We start from the raw sequence: 19662 nt of genomic DNA, 5'->3' as shown, positions 1-19662 counted from the left end.
CTCTGCTTGGATCAAATCCTATATGTGCAAAGGGTTTCACAGTGATCTGCATAACTCTGTATTGAAGTTTTTTGTTTCTTATTCATTCGTAAAAGTTACAGTCTCACGAGAAATGGTGAAGTCCTTGCAAATATCTTAACCACATTACACAATATCAGTTACAAGAATAACTCTAAATATGACAGAAAGTCTGTAGTGCAGATGTGGCTCACAAACAAAACATTATAAATGCTAAGTATGGAGAGTTTTCAGGCAGAATGGTAAAATATATGTAGCATGAGTCAATGTACCCAAACCACAATATCAATATATATAGCTTCATACTGCAATACTTTACACCTCTTGCACAACCAGTTCATGCTGATTGGCGCTAATCCTTAATATTTACTTGTAATGTGCATGCCAGGGACATTTGTGACACTTATGGTAACATTTCTAGCATCACTTCATGTAATGTAGGCTCCATAAATAACTGTATCTTTTTAGTTGTGGCATATCTACTTTCATTCTACAGCAACTCCTGTTTCATAAAAAAAATGATCAGGATATTGAACAGAAAGTATAGCAAAGGCAATAGAATAACACTATAGAACCAAAACATACCTGTCCCATAAACGACACAAGACTGATTTTATATTTTATTCTCCTTTATCAGAAATGCTAAGGCTACAATGGGGCCCATTTGTATATTAGAGCAAAACCTAAGGTACATCCTTGCCCACTGGGTTGACTCTGAACTCAGGAAACCTAGGTGCCTTTTGTTTGCTCTTCCTGCCATCTTGTCTGACACAATGAACACACAAACAGATCGCCAGTTGTGAGTGACACTGCTCAACACACTCAATCAATTGATGTTAGTAGGCTTTGAGGCAGTTATCTGAAATAAGGCTATGAATAGGTGCCAGAAATTATTTATGATTAGTATGTTTGTACACACATGGAAAAATGTGGTGGAGGGACTCAGGGGGCAGTTGTGGGTCTGGCAGAAAGTTTCCTTGGCAATGTGCAGCTATTGGTGCTAACTTTGCCACACAAAAGTGGCAAAGATGTATCTATAGACTGGGGGCAGTAAGTCCTAACACTGGGCACTAAAGCAGAGGGACAGTAATTGTCGATCAGTGTAACTTCTGGGGACTCGTAGACAGAGCTGTGTCAATACGAGGTAAATGTTGCTGCAGGACAGCACAGATACAGATAGAGTATGAACTGGGGAACAGACTTACGATTAAATGGAGGTAAAAAGAATAAGATTGCAGTTTGAAAAAAATACTGAGCGAAATGTTTCCTCACAGTAAGTGGAGCACAATATACATTTTGGAGGGATCATGGGATCCAGGAAATATACAGTGTTATGGTTTAGATGTAGAGTTTAAATGATTTAGAACCCAAGTTGATAAGAGATCTATCTCTTTCCTAACAGGCAACAATAATAAAATCTTGTTGTACCACATCTGTATGGGCATTTAAAAAAGACATTGCCTGAGCCTCAAAAGGTCTCAAAAAGGCCTCAAAAAAAAAATATTGGACAGAAAGCAAACAAGTAGCACACATTTAGTCCCACTGGATTTTATACATATACAAAATGTATTCTTTTTTTTCCTCTTTCATCCATTTTTACAACCCAGATGCCTCTTTCTTCAAACAAATATGTAATTTATAAAGCCAGTGGCCATCACTGGTAAGCTCAGAAGGAGCAGTGATGCAGAGATCAGAGCACCATGTGATAAAGGTCTTGTGTTCTTTTCCAGCCACTTGTATTCTTCATGAAGGTTCTGCTTTTGTAATTCAGGTCCCACCAGGTCTTTTATTTTCTTGTAGTACTGGTCTACATACTCAATCTAAAAGACCACAGACAAAAGACTTGGTATTATCATCTTTATTCTTAAAATATTATTTTTAGCAGCACTGGAGAGTATGGACTTATTTACAACCTTGTTGATTTAAACTGGTGAGGCAGTTGGGTCCAACAGCATAATCATTTAGGGCCCAAACATAGAAAACCACACTTTAGAGTGATGCTAGTCTTGCTCAAGGAAATATAACCTTGCTGTCAAAATGTAATTGTTATGTTAATATATAATTGTTTGTTAATTGAACTTAACTCAAGAAATAAACACATAAAAGTCAACAGGACAAAGTGAAGAAATGACTAGAAAAATGAAGCAAAATAAACTGCATTTGGTTACCTGAACATCTTGCATAATGCTGGTGTCAATTAGATTTCTGTCATATGGGACCAAGGTTACAGTCTCAAAAGCAAGGTAAGGTTCACCTCCAAACATATACTGCATTCATCAAGTGCAAACATAAAGAAAATAACATTAATACAATGTAGTATATATGATTGGAAGGTATATTAACTACATTACTCATACATGTGCGGTAGGTGGGTATAAAGATTTTTTACATTTATATTATGTTTCACAAAAAGGTAGTGTAGAGTAAGCAGACAAAAAGGAATGAGGTCCAGCAAAAGCTTTGGGGTGGGAAGAGGACATCAGACCTGGATTGGAATTTAAAATAGGCCCTGGCAAAGAGTCCCAAATAGCCCCCCCCCCCCCCCCCCCCCCCCAGTCAAATAAATAGTAACTGTATGAAATCGTACAGAAGTCCTTCTGGTATTTTGCCAGTCTCGGCCTGAGAGTTATTTTTCTCTTAAATGGAGAGATAAATAGCAAAAATTGTGGGTTTGAAGTGACAAAGAGGTTAAAGAGACACTCATTACAAACCGCAGTCTTTGCTTCAACTATAAGTACAATGTCTTCAATGCGAATACCAAAGTGCCCATCATGATAATAGCCAGGCTCTGTTGTAAGAAATAAAATACAAAATAACTTTCATACATAACCCAATTTGGCACTTAGATGGGTGGGCTAGATCAGGGGTCCCCAACCACCGGGCCGTGGGCTGTGCTAAATCGGGCCACCTCTGGTTCCAATCACCTGTGATCCCAACTCCCCGATGTGTTACACAGCCATGACAACAGCTAGGCAAAGCCCAGGAAGCTTTCTACTGATCAGGACAAGGACCAAAGTACTTTATTAAGCTGTATGTAATAATAATAATAAGAAGAAGAAGAATAAAGGGCATAATATCAAATTTAATAATTACATTTACATTATATATGTAATAATTAAATTATATACTATGCATTAGTTGCGTCACCCCCCCCCCCCCCCACACCCCACCTCATCCCTGGTCCTTGGAAAAATTGTCTTGCTTAAAACCGGTCCGTGGTGCAAAAAATGTTTGGGACCACTGGGCTAGATCAACCATACTTAGCAAGGGAAGTCTCTATAAAAGTATAAAAGCACCCCCGCACGCCGCATATGCCATCCCACTGGTGATTTACATACTCGCAGGTGGGATGGCATTTCGGGGAGATTAGTCGCCCGTGACAAGGGAGATTGGTCGCGGGCGACTAATCTCCCTGTGTGCCAGAGCCCTTAAAGGTAAGTTCACAGATAGGAACAGACAGGGAGACTAGTCGCCCACGACAAATCTCCCTTGAAGTTCACTACAGGTTTGTCTAGCTACAATTTGGTTGGCATCATACAGTGCTGAGAAGAGCAGAATCATCACCAACCAGGGAAAGGAAGTGGAAAAGATGGAAACATTTTTAAATTTTAAGTAAAGCATAAAAGGCAACTTTTAAAAAACACATTTCTATTTTGTTCTAAGGGTTCATTTTGTCAATTACATATTGATACAGACTGTTTATGTTACCTTGCACACGATACACACAGTATGTGGGAAATAAAAACACCTACCGATGGAAGTGAACATTCCTTTGGTCATCGCAATATTATTAGACTGGAAACCCACAGGCCCTGTAGGCAAATATGGCCACTCAAAAAATGTGCAGCATGCCCCCATTCACATAGAAACATACAGTAGACACAACATATTGATTTGCTAGACATAGTGAGAATATCTTTGCTCTACTAATACATTAATACTAATACAGTTTACAACCCTTTTACCAAAACCATAATGCATTGATACTTCATAAAGACTCTGGGGCTGATTTACAAACAAATGTGCTAACTTTGCATGGTGTAGTTGCTATTAACCACAATCTGCAACTTTTGAACAGTCTACTACCAGTTATAACATGAAAGAAAAGCTTTGGTTGTATTTGCACCTAGAAAGCAAAAAATAGGTCCTCTACACCCATTATCAATATATATAGGACATTAAGGGGCTGATTTACTAAGACACGATTTCGAATCCGAATTGGAAAAATTCCGATTGGAAACGAACATTTTGCGACTTTTTCGTATTTTTTGCGATTTTTTCGTAGCCATTACGAAAGTTGCGCAAAGTCGCAATTTTTTCGTAGCATTAAAACTTGCGCGCAAAGTCGCGCCTTTTTCGTAGCGTTAAAACTTAAAAGGCGCGACTTTGCGCGCAAGTTTTAACGCTACGAAAAAATCGCGACTTTGCGCAACTTTCGTAATGGCTACGAAAAACTCGCGTTTTTTCGCAAAAATCGCGTTTTTTCGCAAAAATCGTAAAGACGCCGAAAAAATCGCAAAAAATACGAAAAGATCGCAAAATACCGATCATTACGAAAGAAACGCAATCGGACGCATTCGGCCCGTTCGTGGGTTAGTAAATGTGCCCCTAAGACATTCTGTGCATTATGCTACCAAGAAATGCTCTCCCCTTTAAGCAAAACAGGTTTTTGTCCATATATTGCAATATAGGTCAAAGTCTTTCCCAGTCTGACCAGTCCTACACTCACTTTTATCTGATTCATTAAGAATTCTACTGCTTCATTATACATGTATACATTACAAATGGACTGAGTTTTACCTGCAACTTCCCCTTATTTTTGCTATTGTATTTGCACCTACAGTTGTGAAAGTTAGCACCTAAAGGAGCACTTCTGCCTACTTTCTTGGTCTCACATTTTCTAAAAGCAAAATTAGAAGAGCATTGTGGGGGTTTTTTTTTTTTTACCAATTTACCAATTTGTTACTTGGTTTTGTGTCTTCTTATTCTTTTTTGTTATCATATTCAGCTGTATTGTATAATGATTATACATCATTCACATCAGTGCCTGCCCCAGTGTGTATTACATTCACACACAGATAGACCAATTTTATCAGAAGCCAATAAACCTGCTTTTATGTGTTTGGAGTGTGAGAGGAAACTGGAGTACCCAGAAGAAACCCATGCAGACATGGGTGGAACATACAAACTCCCTGCAAACAATGCAAACCATTGTGCCATTGTGCTGCCCAGATACATTTTCTTTTCATCCAGCAGCGGTACCAAAATACAACAAGTTTTTCTCTGTGGCAGTAATTTAAGATATACTTACATTCATGGACAGAAAAGAAGTTACCAATTCCATGTCCAGTACCATGCCCATAATTTAGACCTGCTTCCCAAAGAGCTTTTCTGGCAAATGACTCAATCATTCTTCCTAAAAGTACAGAAAAATAACACAAACCACAATGAGATTTTATCCACAACTGAATGTGTTTATCTGCCACAAGACAAATGACACCAGACATGAAGGTGTTATGTTACTTAAGGCCTGTATGAAATGTGTGCATTTGCAGAGAATGTGATGACAGTTAATACATAGCGCCAGAAAAACCATATAATTCTATATACAATTCATGGTCTGATAGCTCTTCCTGATATAAGAAAGGGTTAGGACACTTTTACTGTTAGGTTAGACCCATTTACTAACACTCGTGTTTTTTTCTGCAATTCATGTTCTTTTGCACAAAAACTCAATTTCTTTGTGTAAAAAATGCTATTTTTTCACCATTTATTATGCGACTAAACCACAGAAATTGCAAATGTAAAACTTTGCCATATAAAATCTGTTGAGGTCATGTAGAAGTGAATGGGAGTTGTCCTAGGCAAATTGTAACAATCTTTATTTAATTTGTGGTCTTAGAGGTTTTCTGGGTTTTTCATTTGTAAGTCCATGAAAATTCTTATAAAAAATGTTTTTAATCTTTGTTCCACATTTTAATTTGTTTGTATTTTTATCTTTTCATTTAACAACTCATTTTATAACTCAAACTCATTTTATAACTCAAAAACCATTACAAATGTGTATGGAATGTGTATTGCAAAGTTGCTTAGAATTGTGTTTTCTTTTATTAGGCAAAAAAATTAAATTCTAGGTTGACTTGGGGAGCATGGGGGTCTCTGTGGAGTTTCAGCAGTGGTAATGGTCCATAATAGGGGTGTCACCTGCCCAGTTTTCCAAATTAGAAAATGCGATGCATTGGTCAGCCAATCACCACATCATTGCCCCCAATGTTATGCACCCTCCGCCCCTCTGCTTGGACTTGGACTAGTCTATGGAGAATGATATATTTCACACTGTCATCATGTGGTTATTGTAAAGACCTAGGCAATAGCTGATAATATTTACATACCAGAGGTTCTTTGAGGAAATATAAGTCTGGTTAACTCAATGTTCCCCATCAGGACACGTGTATATGCTTCCTATAAAATAATGGCAAACATTAGTGAACATGATTTGAAAATGAAAGTCTGAAAATGGCACGTATTCTGAGCAACTTTTTGCTTATTTACAGTATATTACGTTTCCTTTCTAATAATTTACATATTCTTTTTTAAAAGGTCTGAGACAAGTACAGAGCTTGGGCTCCATGGTTCACTAAATATGTGCAACTATCAGTAACATTGAGCTAATTTTCTACTAGAAGAGTTTGTTTTTTAATGTGAATTGATCAGTAGCATAGCCTTAAATGGGTGGAGCAAGGTGTTTATAGTACAAACGGATGATTCAATAAAAGAATCAATAAAGTGGAGGTGAATGATTGCAAGTTGCAATAAATGTGCCATATGGTCTAGGGTGCTGTGCCTCTTCCCTGCCCTCCAAGCTATATTATGTGATGTAGCTATAGAATGTGACTGGACTTTCACTAGGTACACAAGCTATTATTATTATTATGATTATTATTATTTGTTAAAAATGGCCACACGTTTGCCGGCCTTATTCCATTAACAGCTCAGCCTATAACTTTAAAAACATAAAGGTAGGTTAATTGGCTTCTGACTAAAATGACCATAGTGTGTGAATGTTAAAGGGACCTAAGATAATAAGCTTCTCTGGGGCAGGGACTGATGTGAATTATGTATAATCTCAGTAAAGTAATGTGTCCACATCCACCCTGCTTAAATACTGTATGGTGGTCATTCTTATTACTGAATGCAGAACAGCTGTCAGGGTGTCTTGATGCAGGGAAATGGGAAGAAATTGATACTGGGGGTTATTTTAGTACATAGGGTTAAATTCTGCAAAGTTTACAAAAGGAGGCAGCTGTGCTGGTACATATGAAGCATTATGGTTGCAGAGATTGATTGGGGTATTGCATTTGCAGTGATGGTTAAAATACTGCTGCAGGGTTTTAATAGCAGTGGTTAACCTGCAGTTCCAGAGCTATCAACCCACCCCATGTCATGAGGGAGATAAGGAGACCTTATTTCTTGTTATCATATAGTGTGCAGAGGAATTCAGGCCTAAAAAGCCAGGACTAGATCATTCTCTCCCTCATGACATGGGGATGGTTGCCAGCTCTGCAGTTCAACTTTGGGTCTCAAAGGATTTTGTTGTTAAATAAAGTAACAGGTTAGGCAAGCCTTCCAAATGAAGCTTAGATCAAGAGATAGCATTGGCAAATGGAGAGGAGTGTTTAAATTACCAAAAGTAACTGAGTATGGGAATTCATTATGCTGCAGGGCCCAGTAAACAGGAGCAGGTATGGCACAGGGGTTGTTTATTCTGCTGTGATGGAAGAGGAAGGAGCTAATGGTGCTGCAAGGATCTAATACAAATGTTTGTTGTTGTTGTTCTTGTTGTAATAGGCAATGGTAACTGAACTTCAGGGCACTGCCAAGGTAGCCTGATACAGAGGTGCATCCATCCAAACTACAATAGCCAGATCACTTTTTCTGGTCTAGCATATACTTATCACTGTCCATTTTCCTCTAGTCAGTATGAATGTTTTTTAGCACACAATGATGTGCAGCATAACATGTGAGGGGACAAGTATCTAAATATTAACTATATATTTACAATTATCACAATCTAAAAAATATATATTTCACCTTCTCAAAAGCTGTTGGTGTTCCCCAGTGAACAGTCCTTGTAATGTCTGTAGTCCCATCACTGAATAATATGAGGAAAAAGTATGAATGAATTGGCATTAAAAAAAAAACTTTTTAAGGTGACTAGGTCTCTGAGGTGTGATAAAGAACTATGCAACATAATGTTCCATAATGTTCAGTAAATCAGTACAAATATCCAGCTTGTGGCTTTGCGCACTTTAGGAAGTCATATTTACAAGAGCCCATGTTGACTGTAGCTGAGTGCCCTGCATGCAAATGTGTTCCTGGGGAGACTGAGGGAATCTACCTTAGTGTGTTGCTTACTAAATGGAACAAATAAAAGTACTTATAAGGGCTCATCTATGTCCACAAGAACAGTTGTTGTTCCTGTAATTTCCTTACAGTTAGTTGCGTGTAAAACCACTTTCATCAAAGGTACTAGTGTCCTGCCTTCCATTCCGAATGAAGCACTCCTGTGCCTATTGATGCAAGGGAACCCTGGAGCTACCACCACCTCTAGACTAGGCGGTAGCTCCAGCACCCTCAGCACCCTGTGTCAATCACAATGCAGTAGTGCCAAATATTTTCAAAGTCTGCCTGCAGTCATTGCTGGCATTTAGTGTGTGAGTGACATGTGCACCCTATTCTTTCTGTGCAACTAAACTGCAGTCATTAGAGCAGTTTGGTTCCCCTACGTCAGTAGGCATAGCACCACTAAATTTATAATTGAAAGTAGAAAGGACCGAGTGCAAATATACAAATGTACAAGGAACGCATTTTGACACAAATACTTTAAAGGACAATGAAAGGTAAATATAAATTAAAATTAAGTCTAAAGGCATTCTTTTTAAGTACTTACTGCATATCTAAATTCCCAGATCCCTGCTTGATTCTCTGAGATATGGTGCTGGCAGCCTACAGCAGTGTGAAGACTACAGTGACATCACTGAAATCTCTCTGTCCTTCCTGTAGGCTGCCAGCGGCAGCCTTCCTATTCTCTGAGCATGTGGGTAACTTGATCCTGTCTGCTGTTCTGAGCTACACATGCCCACCAGCCAATCAGAAGTGGATCTGGCAGAGGGGAGGGGGGAGGGAATGAAACACATGTGCAGTATGAAGCAAGGAGGGAAAGGAAGGGAGAATACCTTTTTAGAGATGGCTGCCTGTTCTAGAAAATGTGAAGTAAGTGTGACTGAGTAAATATTTGATTAGGTGAGCCAAAAGTGTGGCTTTTTACTAAACAATAGGAGGACTATTGGGCAGTATGCTTTTTAAATTTTGACTTGCATTCTCCTTTAAATGAAAGTGGTTTTACCCACAAGTGACTAAGGGAAAAGTGTGGGGACTGTAACTGCACTTGTGGATGTACAGGTGCCCTTTACTGTTTGTCTCTTATGTTATGCCTAGCAGGATGCCTCACACATTCAGTCTCTCATCTGTCTCTGCTTAGTTCACTGGTTGCTATAAAAAAAATCAAAATATCTAGATGCCCGCCTAGATCTAGATTTCAGATAGCAGTATGGCATATAAGGTATAATTTCGTTTTCTCTGTAGTAATAAAACAGTACCTTGTATTTGATAGTAAGTAACTGCATGAATCCATATTGGTGATAAAACAATCCTATTGGGCTTATTTAATATTTAAACGATTTTTAGCAGACGTATGGTGATCAAAATAACACCATACATACACCCTTATCTGGAAAACCACAGGTCCCCAGCATTCCAGAGAATAGATCCTACAGCTGTATCTTAGTAGAGACAGTGTTGATTGGATTTGAGCATTAGAGTGCCACTTACAAATATTGTCCACCAGAGTCAACAAGATACATTTCATTCACTCCCAATTCACGCTTTGTCTCATTAGTTGCTCTAAAAAATAAAAGCAGATGTGAATATCAATGTACACAATGAAACAAGAGCATCTAAAAGAAAAAAGTTTCATAGAATAAACTACAAAATTGAATACAATTTTAGGAAAAGTAATGCAAAAAATACTTTGTTTACCAAGATGATGCAAGATAATGATAGCTACATATCTTCTTTTTTTTCTTTGTACTATGATCATTGCAGGTTGGGGGGGCATTTTTGCTAGCTATGGCTAAATGCAATAAAGCCTCTAATTAAAGGAGCAGTATACCCTCTGGTTTAACATAACTGCAATGAATAGGCCTTAGTCTGAACATTCTTCTTGACTATTGTCCATGGGTTTGTTAGTTATGAGCTATTGAAGGCAAACAGGGAAACTGAAGCTACTCTATGTTTAGTTCTTGCAAGGTAGATAATTAGATTACCCACTGCCTTCACCCTCTGCTGTGACTGGTCTAAGGAGTCCATTAAGCAGGGTGATTATCTGTGCACTGGTAATCTTATTGTCTTTCTTTCTCTTATTTATTAGAAACAGAGCAGGCACAGAAGGCAGAGTTATGTTGCAACATAATTTTACTTTGTGATGATCCGGACAAGGGGGGTGGATCAACTTCTGCTGGGGGCAGAACTGATGCATCAGGTATAGAGTTGATGACAGTGGGACGGATCAATTACATTTAGGGGCAGAGCTATAATGCAGTAGACAGGGACTGGCTGATTTATTTAGTCAATTAGGCAGTGTTCTGTCCAGTTTTAGACCTCTGAAAAAGGCACTTTTGAACAAAGACAGCCCCTATATAAACCAGACTGTCCAGCTCAAAACTGAGCAGGTAGCAACCCTAGTGCCACTACATGTTTTGGGCCCCCAACATTTTCTTAATAACTACACAAATGAGAAGGAAATACAGTAAAATAGAATTTACTGAAACAGCCAAGCCAGAGACAAGAGGAAAGAAGTAAGCCAAGACTGATTTGAACAAAGCAGAAAAAAATAGTAAAATCCAACAGCAGCACCAATTTTTTATTTTTTTTTTAAAAGTCAGGATTAACTAAAAGTTAAATAGAGAACCAGAGGTAAGGCAGGGCCTACTGGAATGAGTCAAACTGATTATTTTTTACAGGAGCACATATGCTTGCTTTATAGTGTTATTACCTGTAATGAGCAAGAGCTGCATTTAAACCACTGGCAGAAATAGTGGCAAAACTCGGGCCTTTGGAATACTGTTGCTTTCTAAGGGAATGAAAAAAAAGACATTGGTACAGGTCATTTGCATGCAGACATGCATACATACACATTACATGTGGAGAAGCGTAAAATGGACTTAACATTAAGCAAACTTTTTAATACATCATGTTAAAAGGCAACTAAATCCCTCAGTGAATCTAATCTAATGTATATTAGCAATTATATCAGGCAGTCTAATGATGGTAAAATTACAGAGCAACTATAAAGTCTTTGGTCCCCTATAAATTGTTTTCAACCATCCAACTGCTCTGACAAATGTTGGTTGGGGAACTCTGGTCATATCCACTAACACCAATCAGCATCAGGGATGTGACTATACATATAGCACATCATGTATGAACAGGTAAAGGTCACCCAATATCAAAGTAATACAGAAGGTTATTTGTTCAGGGGTCTCTACCTTAAGTGACATATGGGTGTTGGTTGTGGGAAGTGGCACAGCAGCACTATGAAACAAGGTAATTATTAGACGCTATGTTAATTCAGGGCTTACATTTCCTTATTATGAAGCTAATAACTAAAAAACTTAGCAAAAGTGAAAAAGATGAAAATGATCCTCGTACCTAGTGTTCCATTTGGTAATGCAGTATCTATCTGTACCCTATCTGTGCTGTATATGTGGGCACAGGGCCGGCATCGCTTGTGTCCAAAGTGGGAAGTAACACTATCTCCTGGGGCTTCCGGGGAACTCCAAACAATACGTTTCTTAAGGCTTGGGGGCTGTTTGTATTAGAGCAAGGACAGGTCCTGGAATATATTTTTTATAATGTTTCATCTTTCTGGAATATTGGTTTTTTATTGTCCTAGTGACACTAATGCCCTGTGTGTTACATTTACTATATTTTGATTTATTAAGGATTTTACAAAATTACCATATATTCAAACAAAATCATTACTTACTGTCTCAGACTGTCTACATAGTCCCCTCCACTGAGTTCATCCACTAAGCCCCTGGCCAAATTTTTCTCCAGCCATACTAAGTACTGAATGACAGCCACTGCATCCCGCACCTATAAAATAAGAAAATGCATCTATCTATAGAAACATAACCCAATAAAGAATTATTTTCAGTACATTGGATACACAAAAACAGACCAGGATATTTTAAGTTTCAAACATGTAGAAAATCCATGTCATTCATTTTGATTTCGGGCATCATCAAGTGATTAGTTGCCTGTATATACTCACATGGCAGTCCTTCAGCAATTTCTGCTCTTTTTCACTTTTCACGGCCTTTGCGATTAAGACTGGAGAATACTCTTCAGCCAAAAGTTTGTCCTACATTGTAAGGAAAAACTGTAGCATCATTTTATCCAACCATTTCTTAGCAATGCATATAACGTATTTAATAGCATTTATTAAGAAGTGGGATATTATGGAACTCGTTCCATTTCTTCTCACAGCTCCACATACATTAAATGACCAGGGTGGAATACTGGTAAGGTTGGTTGCACAATTTATAACAAAATATAAACTTTTATTCATTGTCAGTTTATTCACTTGGACTTATATTAATGATTTCATTAATTAGAAAATATACTGCAACATTCAAAAGCTGTTTTTACATATATACAAGGTACAAGATAAATATTAGTACCAAACCTTAGGGATGGTTTCATATACTCCATAACTGGTGTAGCTTTGCCCAATCCATATTTTCACATTTCCCTTTACATATTCCAGCAAAGTGTCTCGAAGCTGATCGTACTCAGTAAGCTGGACACAAGATGATGGTGCGCAGTTGGTGTTTAGGTAGGTTTGCACTTCATTGGTGATACGGTTTACATTAACAAATATCCTAAATTCAAACACAGTACAAATAAAAAATCAGCCAGGCCACACAGTGTATTTTTGTTCTGCATATGTACAAGGCCAGTGATGGCCACGCAATGTTGACTTGACTGAAGTACGGTTGGACAGACAAATTAATATGGTTAAAAAAATTCCAGCCTTATATTGTGACATTTATATTCTATATATACAATATATTGTGAGTCCATCCCTAAGCTCAGCAACTGACAGCAGCACAGAGCATGTTCGTCAGCAGAAAATAAGATGGAGAGCTATTGGGGCATCTTTGGAGGCACAGATCTTCCCTGCTAAAGGGTTGTGGTTGCCTTGGCCTGGTAGGGAAGCCCAAAACATAATTTACAGCATTAATAGCCTACGTCTTTGGTTAAGCTTTAGTTCTCCTTTAAATTCAGGACAAAAAATTCAAAAATTCAAAATTTACATTCACTTCTCACACTCCAGCTGCAGATATACCCACTGAGACTTGACAGTTGGAGAATATTTATGGAGAGAATAAAAAATGGCTATAGCCAAAAACAGACATTTTAAGAAAGAGTTCACAAATAAAATAAGCATAAGTAAGATTTTTGGGGGGTTGAGTTGCCCTTTAAAACACTGATATATAAATCATAGTTAAAGGGCATGGCATTTATTATACCTAAAAATGCACTGTTTAATACAAAGATGTTCAACTGGATTGATTATTTGTCATACCTTATATTCATGGGCCAAATTATATTGAAATTATGATGTTTTACATACATGTTTATATGTATGTATGAGAATGATCATTGAAACATTAGAATGACATTAGGCATTCTTAAAATTCTTTGATAAGAGCAAGAGATTACATCTGACATTAGGCATTCTTGAAACTCTTAGATAAGAGCAGAGATTACACCTAGCTGACATATTGTAGCCCATCTGTAGATGTGTCTACATTATGGGGCATATTTATTATGCTGGGTAAAAAAACGGCGAGAAAATTCGCCACACATCGCCAGGCTTCGCCATGTAAAAATGGCGTAAAATCTGCGTAATTGTTTTATGCATTTTTTCTTCCACCGGAACTTATGGAAAATAACAGCGTAATATCCGGCGTTCAGATGGCGATCTTTTCCATTTATTTTACACAGCTTTTTACTCCGGTTTTTCGGCGAATTAGTTTTACACAGCATAATATATACGCCCCTAAGGGTGGGAAGTAAGGGGAAGCATTTCTGAGCTGCGTGCTATGTTGGTGAAGGGGCAGCATTTTTGGTAGTTCTTACACTGTGTCCTGAATCCAAGAAAATGATGTCCCAATACATTACATTGTCCGTTAACCTTAAAAATTTCACTTTACTGTACCTGACAGAGTCCAGAGTAAGCAGTGTATACGAATAGAAGAAAGGGTTATATGGAATGTCCTGGCCTCGAAGATTGAAAAGCCCTTAGAAAACAAAAAAATGTATTAATATATTTGCTAATCTATTCAGTAATTCAGTTAATTATGTTTATTGAAATTAAATGTGAATGCAAACAGTAATTCTGGGTACTGCAAAAGTATCATTGTGCCAGCATCGTAGGCAAGGAAATATTGCTCCCCAACAGCTGCTGATGTTCTGCAAATGTTGTTTACATCTCTTGATATTTTCCCTCTACAATGAAATGTCTCCACCAATCCCAAATCCACCCCATAAAAATTATGTCTGTTCTCTGATTAGTTAAATAGTTACATAGTTACATAGGGTTGAAAAAAGACCAGAGTCCATCAAGTTCAACCCATCCAAGTAAACCCAGCACACACAACCCACACCTACCAATCTATACACTCACATACATGAACACAGGGCCACTGGCATACTTTATTATAGTGTGTACGCCAACATCACCAGTGATGTTGCCTATAGCAACCAATCAGATCTTTGCATTTGTTTTCCAACTTGTAGGCGACCGTTCACATTTAATTGCTGATTGGTTGCTATGGGCAACATTACCAGTGATATTGGCTTACACACTATAATAAATATGCGCCTAAGGGTTATTGTTATGTAGTACAATGGGGCCACTTTTACCAGGCTGGTACAGTTCTACTATTTATACATAAAACATAGCTTTGGTGCAAGTACAAATATCACTGGGCATCACTGGAATTGTATGTCTCTCTCTGCTAACTGAATCATGCTGTACAAAGAGAGCAGCAGGATACAACAGCCCTCTGCTAGCCACCTTAGAAAAGGTAGATTAGGTAAAGGAGAAATAGAGCTAAAGAAGGCTAGAGATGTTGTACATTATGTTTTGAGCTTTTGTACAACACAAGGCACCCACAGCCCTTTAGCAGGGAAGATTTGTGCCCCTGAAGATGCCCCAGTATCTCCCCATCTTCTTTTCTGCTGATTCCCTGCACATGCTCTGTGCTGCTGTCAGTTACTGAGCTTAGGGACTGACAATATCCTGTATATATAGAATATATCACAATATAAGACTGATTAGTAAACATTACAGATTATTACTGCATGGTAGCTCTGTAACCAGTGCACTTAGCATCAGAATTTAATAATCGGCACTGTAGCATCATCTTTAATGACAGACAAACCTAATTTTCTGCTTGATAATTTCCTACGAATGCTTAGCTTAGCTTCTCAACAGCTGCTCAGAGCCCACTGAGCATGTGCAGTGTCACAGACACTTCTACCAGATTCCAGTATGGTGACTCCCTGTGAAGTACTGGATCAGTACTAATATGCTGGACCTTTAGGCTGGTCCAATAAGTATATAAAATATGTAATTTCTAACCATATTCATTTTTAGGGTTCTCTTTTAAGTACAACCATGAACATTTAGCTTATGTAGTTTTTTGGAGTGGGGGGCAACATAATGGGCAAATGCAAAAAAAAAAACTGCATTTCCATCCGTGCACTAGTGTCCCACAAATAAATGTGATTCTCCTGATCAGAAGAGAACCACCATCTAAAAGATTAAACTGATGCATCTGCCACAGATGTCAGTGCTTTATTCAAAAGGTATTCAGTTTTGGTGCTGTCCCATTGCAACCCCAGGGAATTATTTGGAGTTTCTTCATTTACTTTCAAATGAGTCATCTCCAGTAAAGTGGAAAGTCTTTATTTTAATCTACTGTGCTCTACAATATCTTTTAAGTTTTTTTTATTAGATAATCAGCTAAAATCATGTAATGGACATGAGCACCCACCTCTGTGCCACGTGCTTGAAGTTCTGTTCTGTAATAGCACAGGTGAAACTGGCATAATGGCACTTTAAATGACCTGTTATACCTGTGCCCATACAGCAACCATACAGGCATTATCTTTTTTATTATTTTTATATTATTAAGCCAAACAAAGTTATTTACTGAAAAATTGCCCATGAGAAACCTCAAAGAAAATCCCTAATGCAGCCTACCTGTAAATGGTTTCAGTTGCGGTTGAAAAGCAGTAGCAAAGTCAAGGAAGATTTGTTTCTTTCCATTTTTTAATTTCTTTTTAGTTTAGTTCATATAAAATTTGTCTTTCTTATAAAATTTGTCAAGAACTCAAAGCAAATATATACAATGCCCTCCCTGGTCTCTGCTCAGTTACTGGTACAGTATTTACGTACATGCAGTTTCTTCCAGAGCCGATAGTAGCACTGCTGAGGGTTTCTGGGCATGACTGTTCATCTTTGCACGGATGTTGGACACTTTCTCCTGCCAGGTGCTTCCTTAGGTGTAACAAAAAAGAGAGAGTTACTGTATGTATGAATGTTAGATACATGTCTAAATAGAGTTAGCAAGGATTCCCCTCCAGGGACCAAGGAAATGATTTCATTGCTGCCCCAGCTCCCTGAAAGATGGGCCAACTAAGTAAACTGGGACCCTGCTAAGAACCCATAGCAGTTTGTTTCTACCAAATGACTAGTAAATGCTACCTGATGACTGGTTATTACATGTTACTAGAACCGAGGCAAGCTTTTGTTTTTTTTTACAAAACAGTATCTATTTGGACTATGTTCTTTTAGGACATGTAAACCTCCGCAAAAAAAATCTTTTAAGGAGAATGCAAGTCAAAATGTAAAAAGCATACTGCCCAATAGTCCTCCTATTGTTTAGTAAAAACGCCACACTTTTGGCTCACCTAATCCAATATTTACTCAGTCACACTTACTTCACATTTTCTAGAACAGGCAGCCATCTCTAAAAAGGTATTCTCCCTTCCTTTCCCTCCTTGCTTCATACTACTCATGTGTTTCATTCCCTCCCCCCCTCCCCTCTACCAGATCCGCTTCTGATTGGCTGGTGGGCGTAAAACTTACGCGAAAAGTTGCGCATTTTTCGTAGCGCTAAGTTTTAACGCTACGAAAAATGCGCAACTTTTCGCGTAAGTTTTAACGCTACGCAAAATGCGCAACTTTTTACGCAACTTACGTAATGGATACGAAAAACTCGCGTTTTTACGCAAAAATCGTATTGGATCCGAAAAATTCGTACAGAATCCGAAAAAATCGCAAAACATACGAAAAAGTCGCAAAATATTCGTTTTCAAGTCGGAACTTTTCCAATTCGGGTCGGATTCGTGGGTTAGTAAATCAGCCCCTAAATGTCAGAGGGGAAATGGCCACCTGGGGAAAGCTACTATTTGTTTTAGAAAAATGTGATGATGCTGAAGAATGGAGGGGATATATGGCGTACAAATGATGTAGTGTGGGTGCAGGAGATGTAATCATTTTGTATACATGTTAGAAAAATATAGGGTGTAAATGTAATAAAAAGTAAAACATTATTCTATTTTAAATAGAATGACCAATTAATGCTACCTGCTGAAATTTTTTTCTGCAAACTGTTCTTTGTGGTCTGCTGTGTAGATGGTTACCATTAAACCTAGGGGAATTCGTTTGTTATGTAAATGAGTGTGGAACACACTGAGATTAATACCCACTGTTCTTTCCACCTAAGCTATTTTGCATGTTCCCCAAGAACTCAGTTGAGCTATCATTCTCAGATTTATATCACTGAAAGGGTTATATAAAGAAAGTCAATAAGTTTGCACCAAGTTTGAACCAATCAGAAGGTAGCATATACTGATCACCAGTCTAAAAACAAACATCTTATAGGATTGCTGTGGGATGTTGCACCTGCTCAAACTTAGTGCCTTTTATTACATATGAGAGTAAAGTTTTAATGCTACCAAGACTAAATTCCTTCTTCTTTAAATGGTAAATGCTTGCCTTTCGTTAATGGTAAAGTCACCAATTCTGCCAGAGCAGTAGAGCAGTCTCTTATCAACAGAAACCGGTGGAATCCAGACTCATAGAAGCCAAAAAGATAGCATGGCAAATTAATGCAAAGTGAAAAGTTCAAAAGGGGGAAGATATAAGTATACAAATGTGTATAGTATTATTATCTTGATGATTATCATCTTTAATGTATACAGTGCCAATATATGCCACTGCATATTGCAGAAATTATTCATCATTCATATCAGTCCCTGCCCCAGTGGAACTTACAATCTAACCAACCCAGTCTACCTAACAAACACACACTTACAGCCTTCTTAGCTTGAGTCAATAACCTGCCTGTATGTTTTTATAGTGTAGAAGGAAACTGTAGTACTAAAGAAGCCTGGGGAGAACATACAATATCCTTTAGATATGTAGGTGGAAATGCTCAAAGAATCCAGATCTGAAAGACAAGTGTGGGTGTGTTTAAAAGGAAATTGGCTTAGCACATTCTAATTTTTTTTACTCTCCCTAAAGCAAGAAATGTAACCAAGTAATACAACCTCTGATTGGCATTGGTGTCTACTTTGGGGATTCCCCAAGACACCTTGTTTAAGAAATCACCACTGTTTCCAGCAAACTCTGCAACAGTTTCTACCACAGAGGTTTTTTCCATAATGCTTAGTCTTGTAAAATCCACAAAAATCATAGATCCGCACATCTATTATATCAGTTTCTTTTTTTCATCCTGGCTTTAATACTTACCAATTAAAAAGACAACCGCAACAATTATGTTCATTCACAGATAATTTATAAAGTAAATGTAGAATTATAGTTTATAAAATATATGGGAAATATCCTACACTAGATTGTGACACATTCACAAAGAAAGTTTTTGCAATTATAAATATTATATATGTCCTGGGCATATACATACACACACACACGTTCACACACACACGTTCACACATACACGTTTACACACACACACATATATATATATATAATACACAGGACTATGAATATCCTGTAAATGATATCCTTATAAATGGTGCTTAGAGATGTAATTTGTCATGACTAAATAAAACGTGTGTATTATAATAAATAATGTACCCCCTGATGAAAAATATGAGGATATAAGTCAGGATGGAGTTCCATGACCTGTATAAAAGCCTTCAGTCTTAAGCACTGTGCTTTTATATGGTCATGAAACTCCACTGTGACTTATTTCCTTATATTATAGGGAGTACTTTATACACTATATATGCTACTTGGGTTCATTTCTCATTATTCTGGTTTGTGTGACAAATTCGTAATCATTATTATAGCAAAAATAAATTGCCATGACAAAATATGCACACTTTAATGTGACCCTGTGGCATAGAACATATGGCTCCTTAATGAGTCTATATAAAGAGAGTCATTTCCTTAATAAAAGTGTTTTGCAGCTTGCT

General features: G+C 37.7%; 1 protein-coding gene across 1 annotated transcript in view; it reads right to left on the bottom strand.

The window, feature by feature from the left end:
• Nucleotides 1–626: 626 nt before the first annotated feature.
• The window catches only part of xpnpep2 (X-prolyl aminopeptidase (aminopeptidase P) 2, membrane-bound), a gene marked incomplete at its 5' end in the record, with an annotated part of 42174 nt that continues 23138 nt past the window's right edge, over nucleotides 627–19662 (bottom strand). Inside the window, 14 exons of the mRNA XM_031891689.1 lie at nucleotides 627–1838; nucleotides 2187–2285; nucleotides 2730–2806; nucleotides 3771–3830; nucleotides 5330–5434; nucleotides 6411–6480; nucleotides 8110–8170; nucleotides 9910–9981; nucleotides 11132–11209; nucleotides 12125–12234; nucleotides 12413–12502; nucleotides 12827–13022; nucleotides 14366–14447; nucleotides 16613–16714. Coding sequence (XP_031747549.1) covers nucleotides 1638–1838; nucleotides 2187–2285; nucleotides 2730–2806; nucleotides 3771–3830; nucleotides 5330–5434; nucleotides 6411–6480; nucleotides 8110–8170; nucleotides 9910–9981; nucleotides 11132–11209; nucleotides 12125–12234; nucleotides 12413–12502; nucleotides 12827–13022; nucleotides 14366–14447; nucleotides 16613–16714 — 1403 coding nt within the window. The remainder of the gene's footprint in view (nucleotides 1839–2186; nucleotides 2286–2729; nucleotides 2807–3770; nucleotides 3831–5329; nucleotides 5435–6410; nucleotides 6481–8109; nucleotides 8171–9909; nucleotides 9982–11131; nucleotides 11210–12124; nucleotides 12235–12412; nucleotides 12503–12826; nucleotides 13023–14365; nucleotides 14448–16612; nucleotides 16715–19662) is intronic.

The sequence above is a fragment of the Xenopus tropicalis genome, chromosome 8 (assembly GCF_000004195.4).
Source record: "Xenopus tropicalis strain Nigerian chromosome 8, UCB_Xtro_10.0, whole genome shotgun sequence".
Classification (NCBI taxonomy): domain Eukaryota; kingdom Metazoa; phylum Chordata; class Amphibia; order Anura; family Pipidae; genus Xenopus; species Xenopus tropicalis.
The sequence above is the reverse complement of the archived record's forward strand: the minus strand, read 5'-3'. Positions and strand labels throughout refer to the sequence as shown.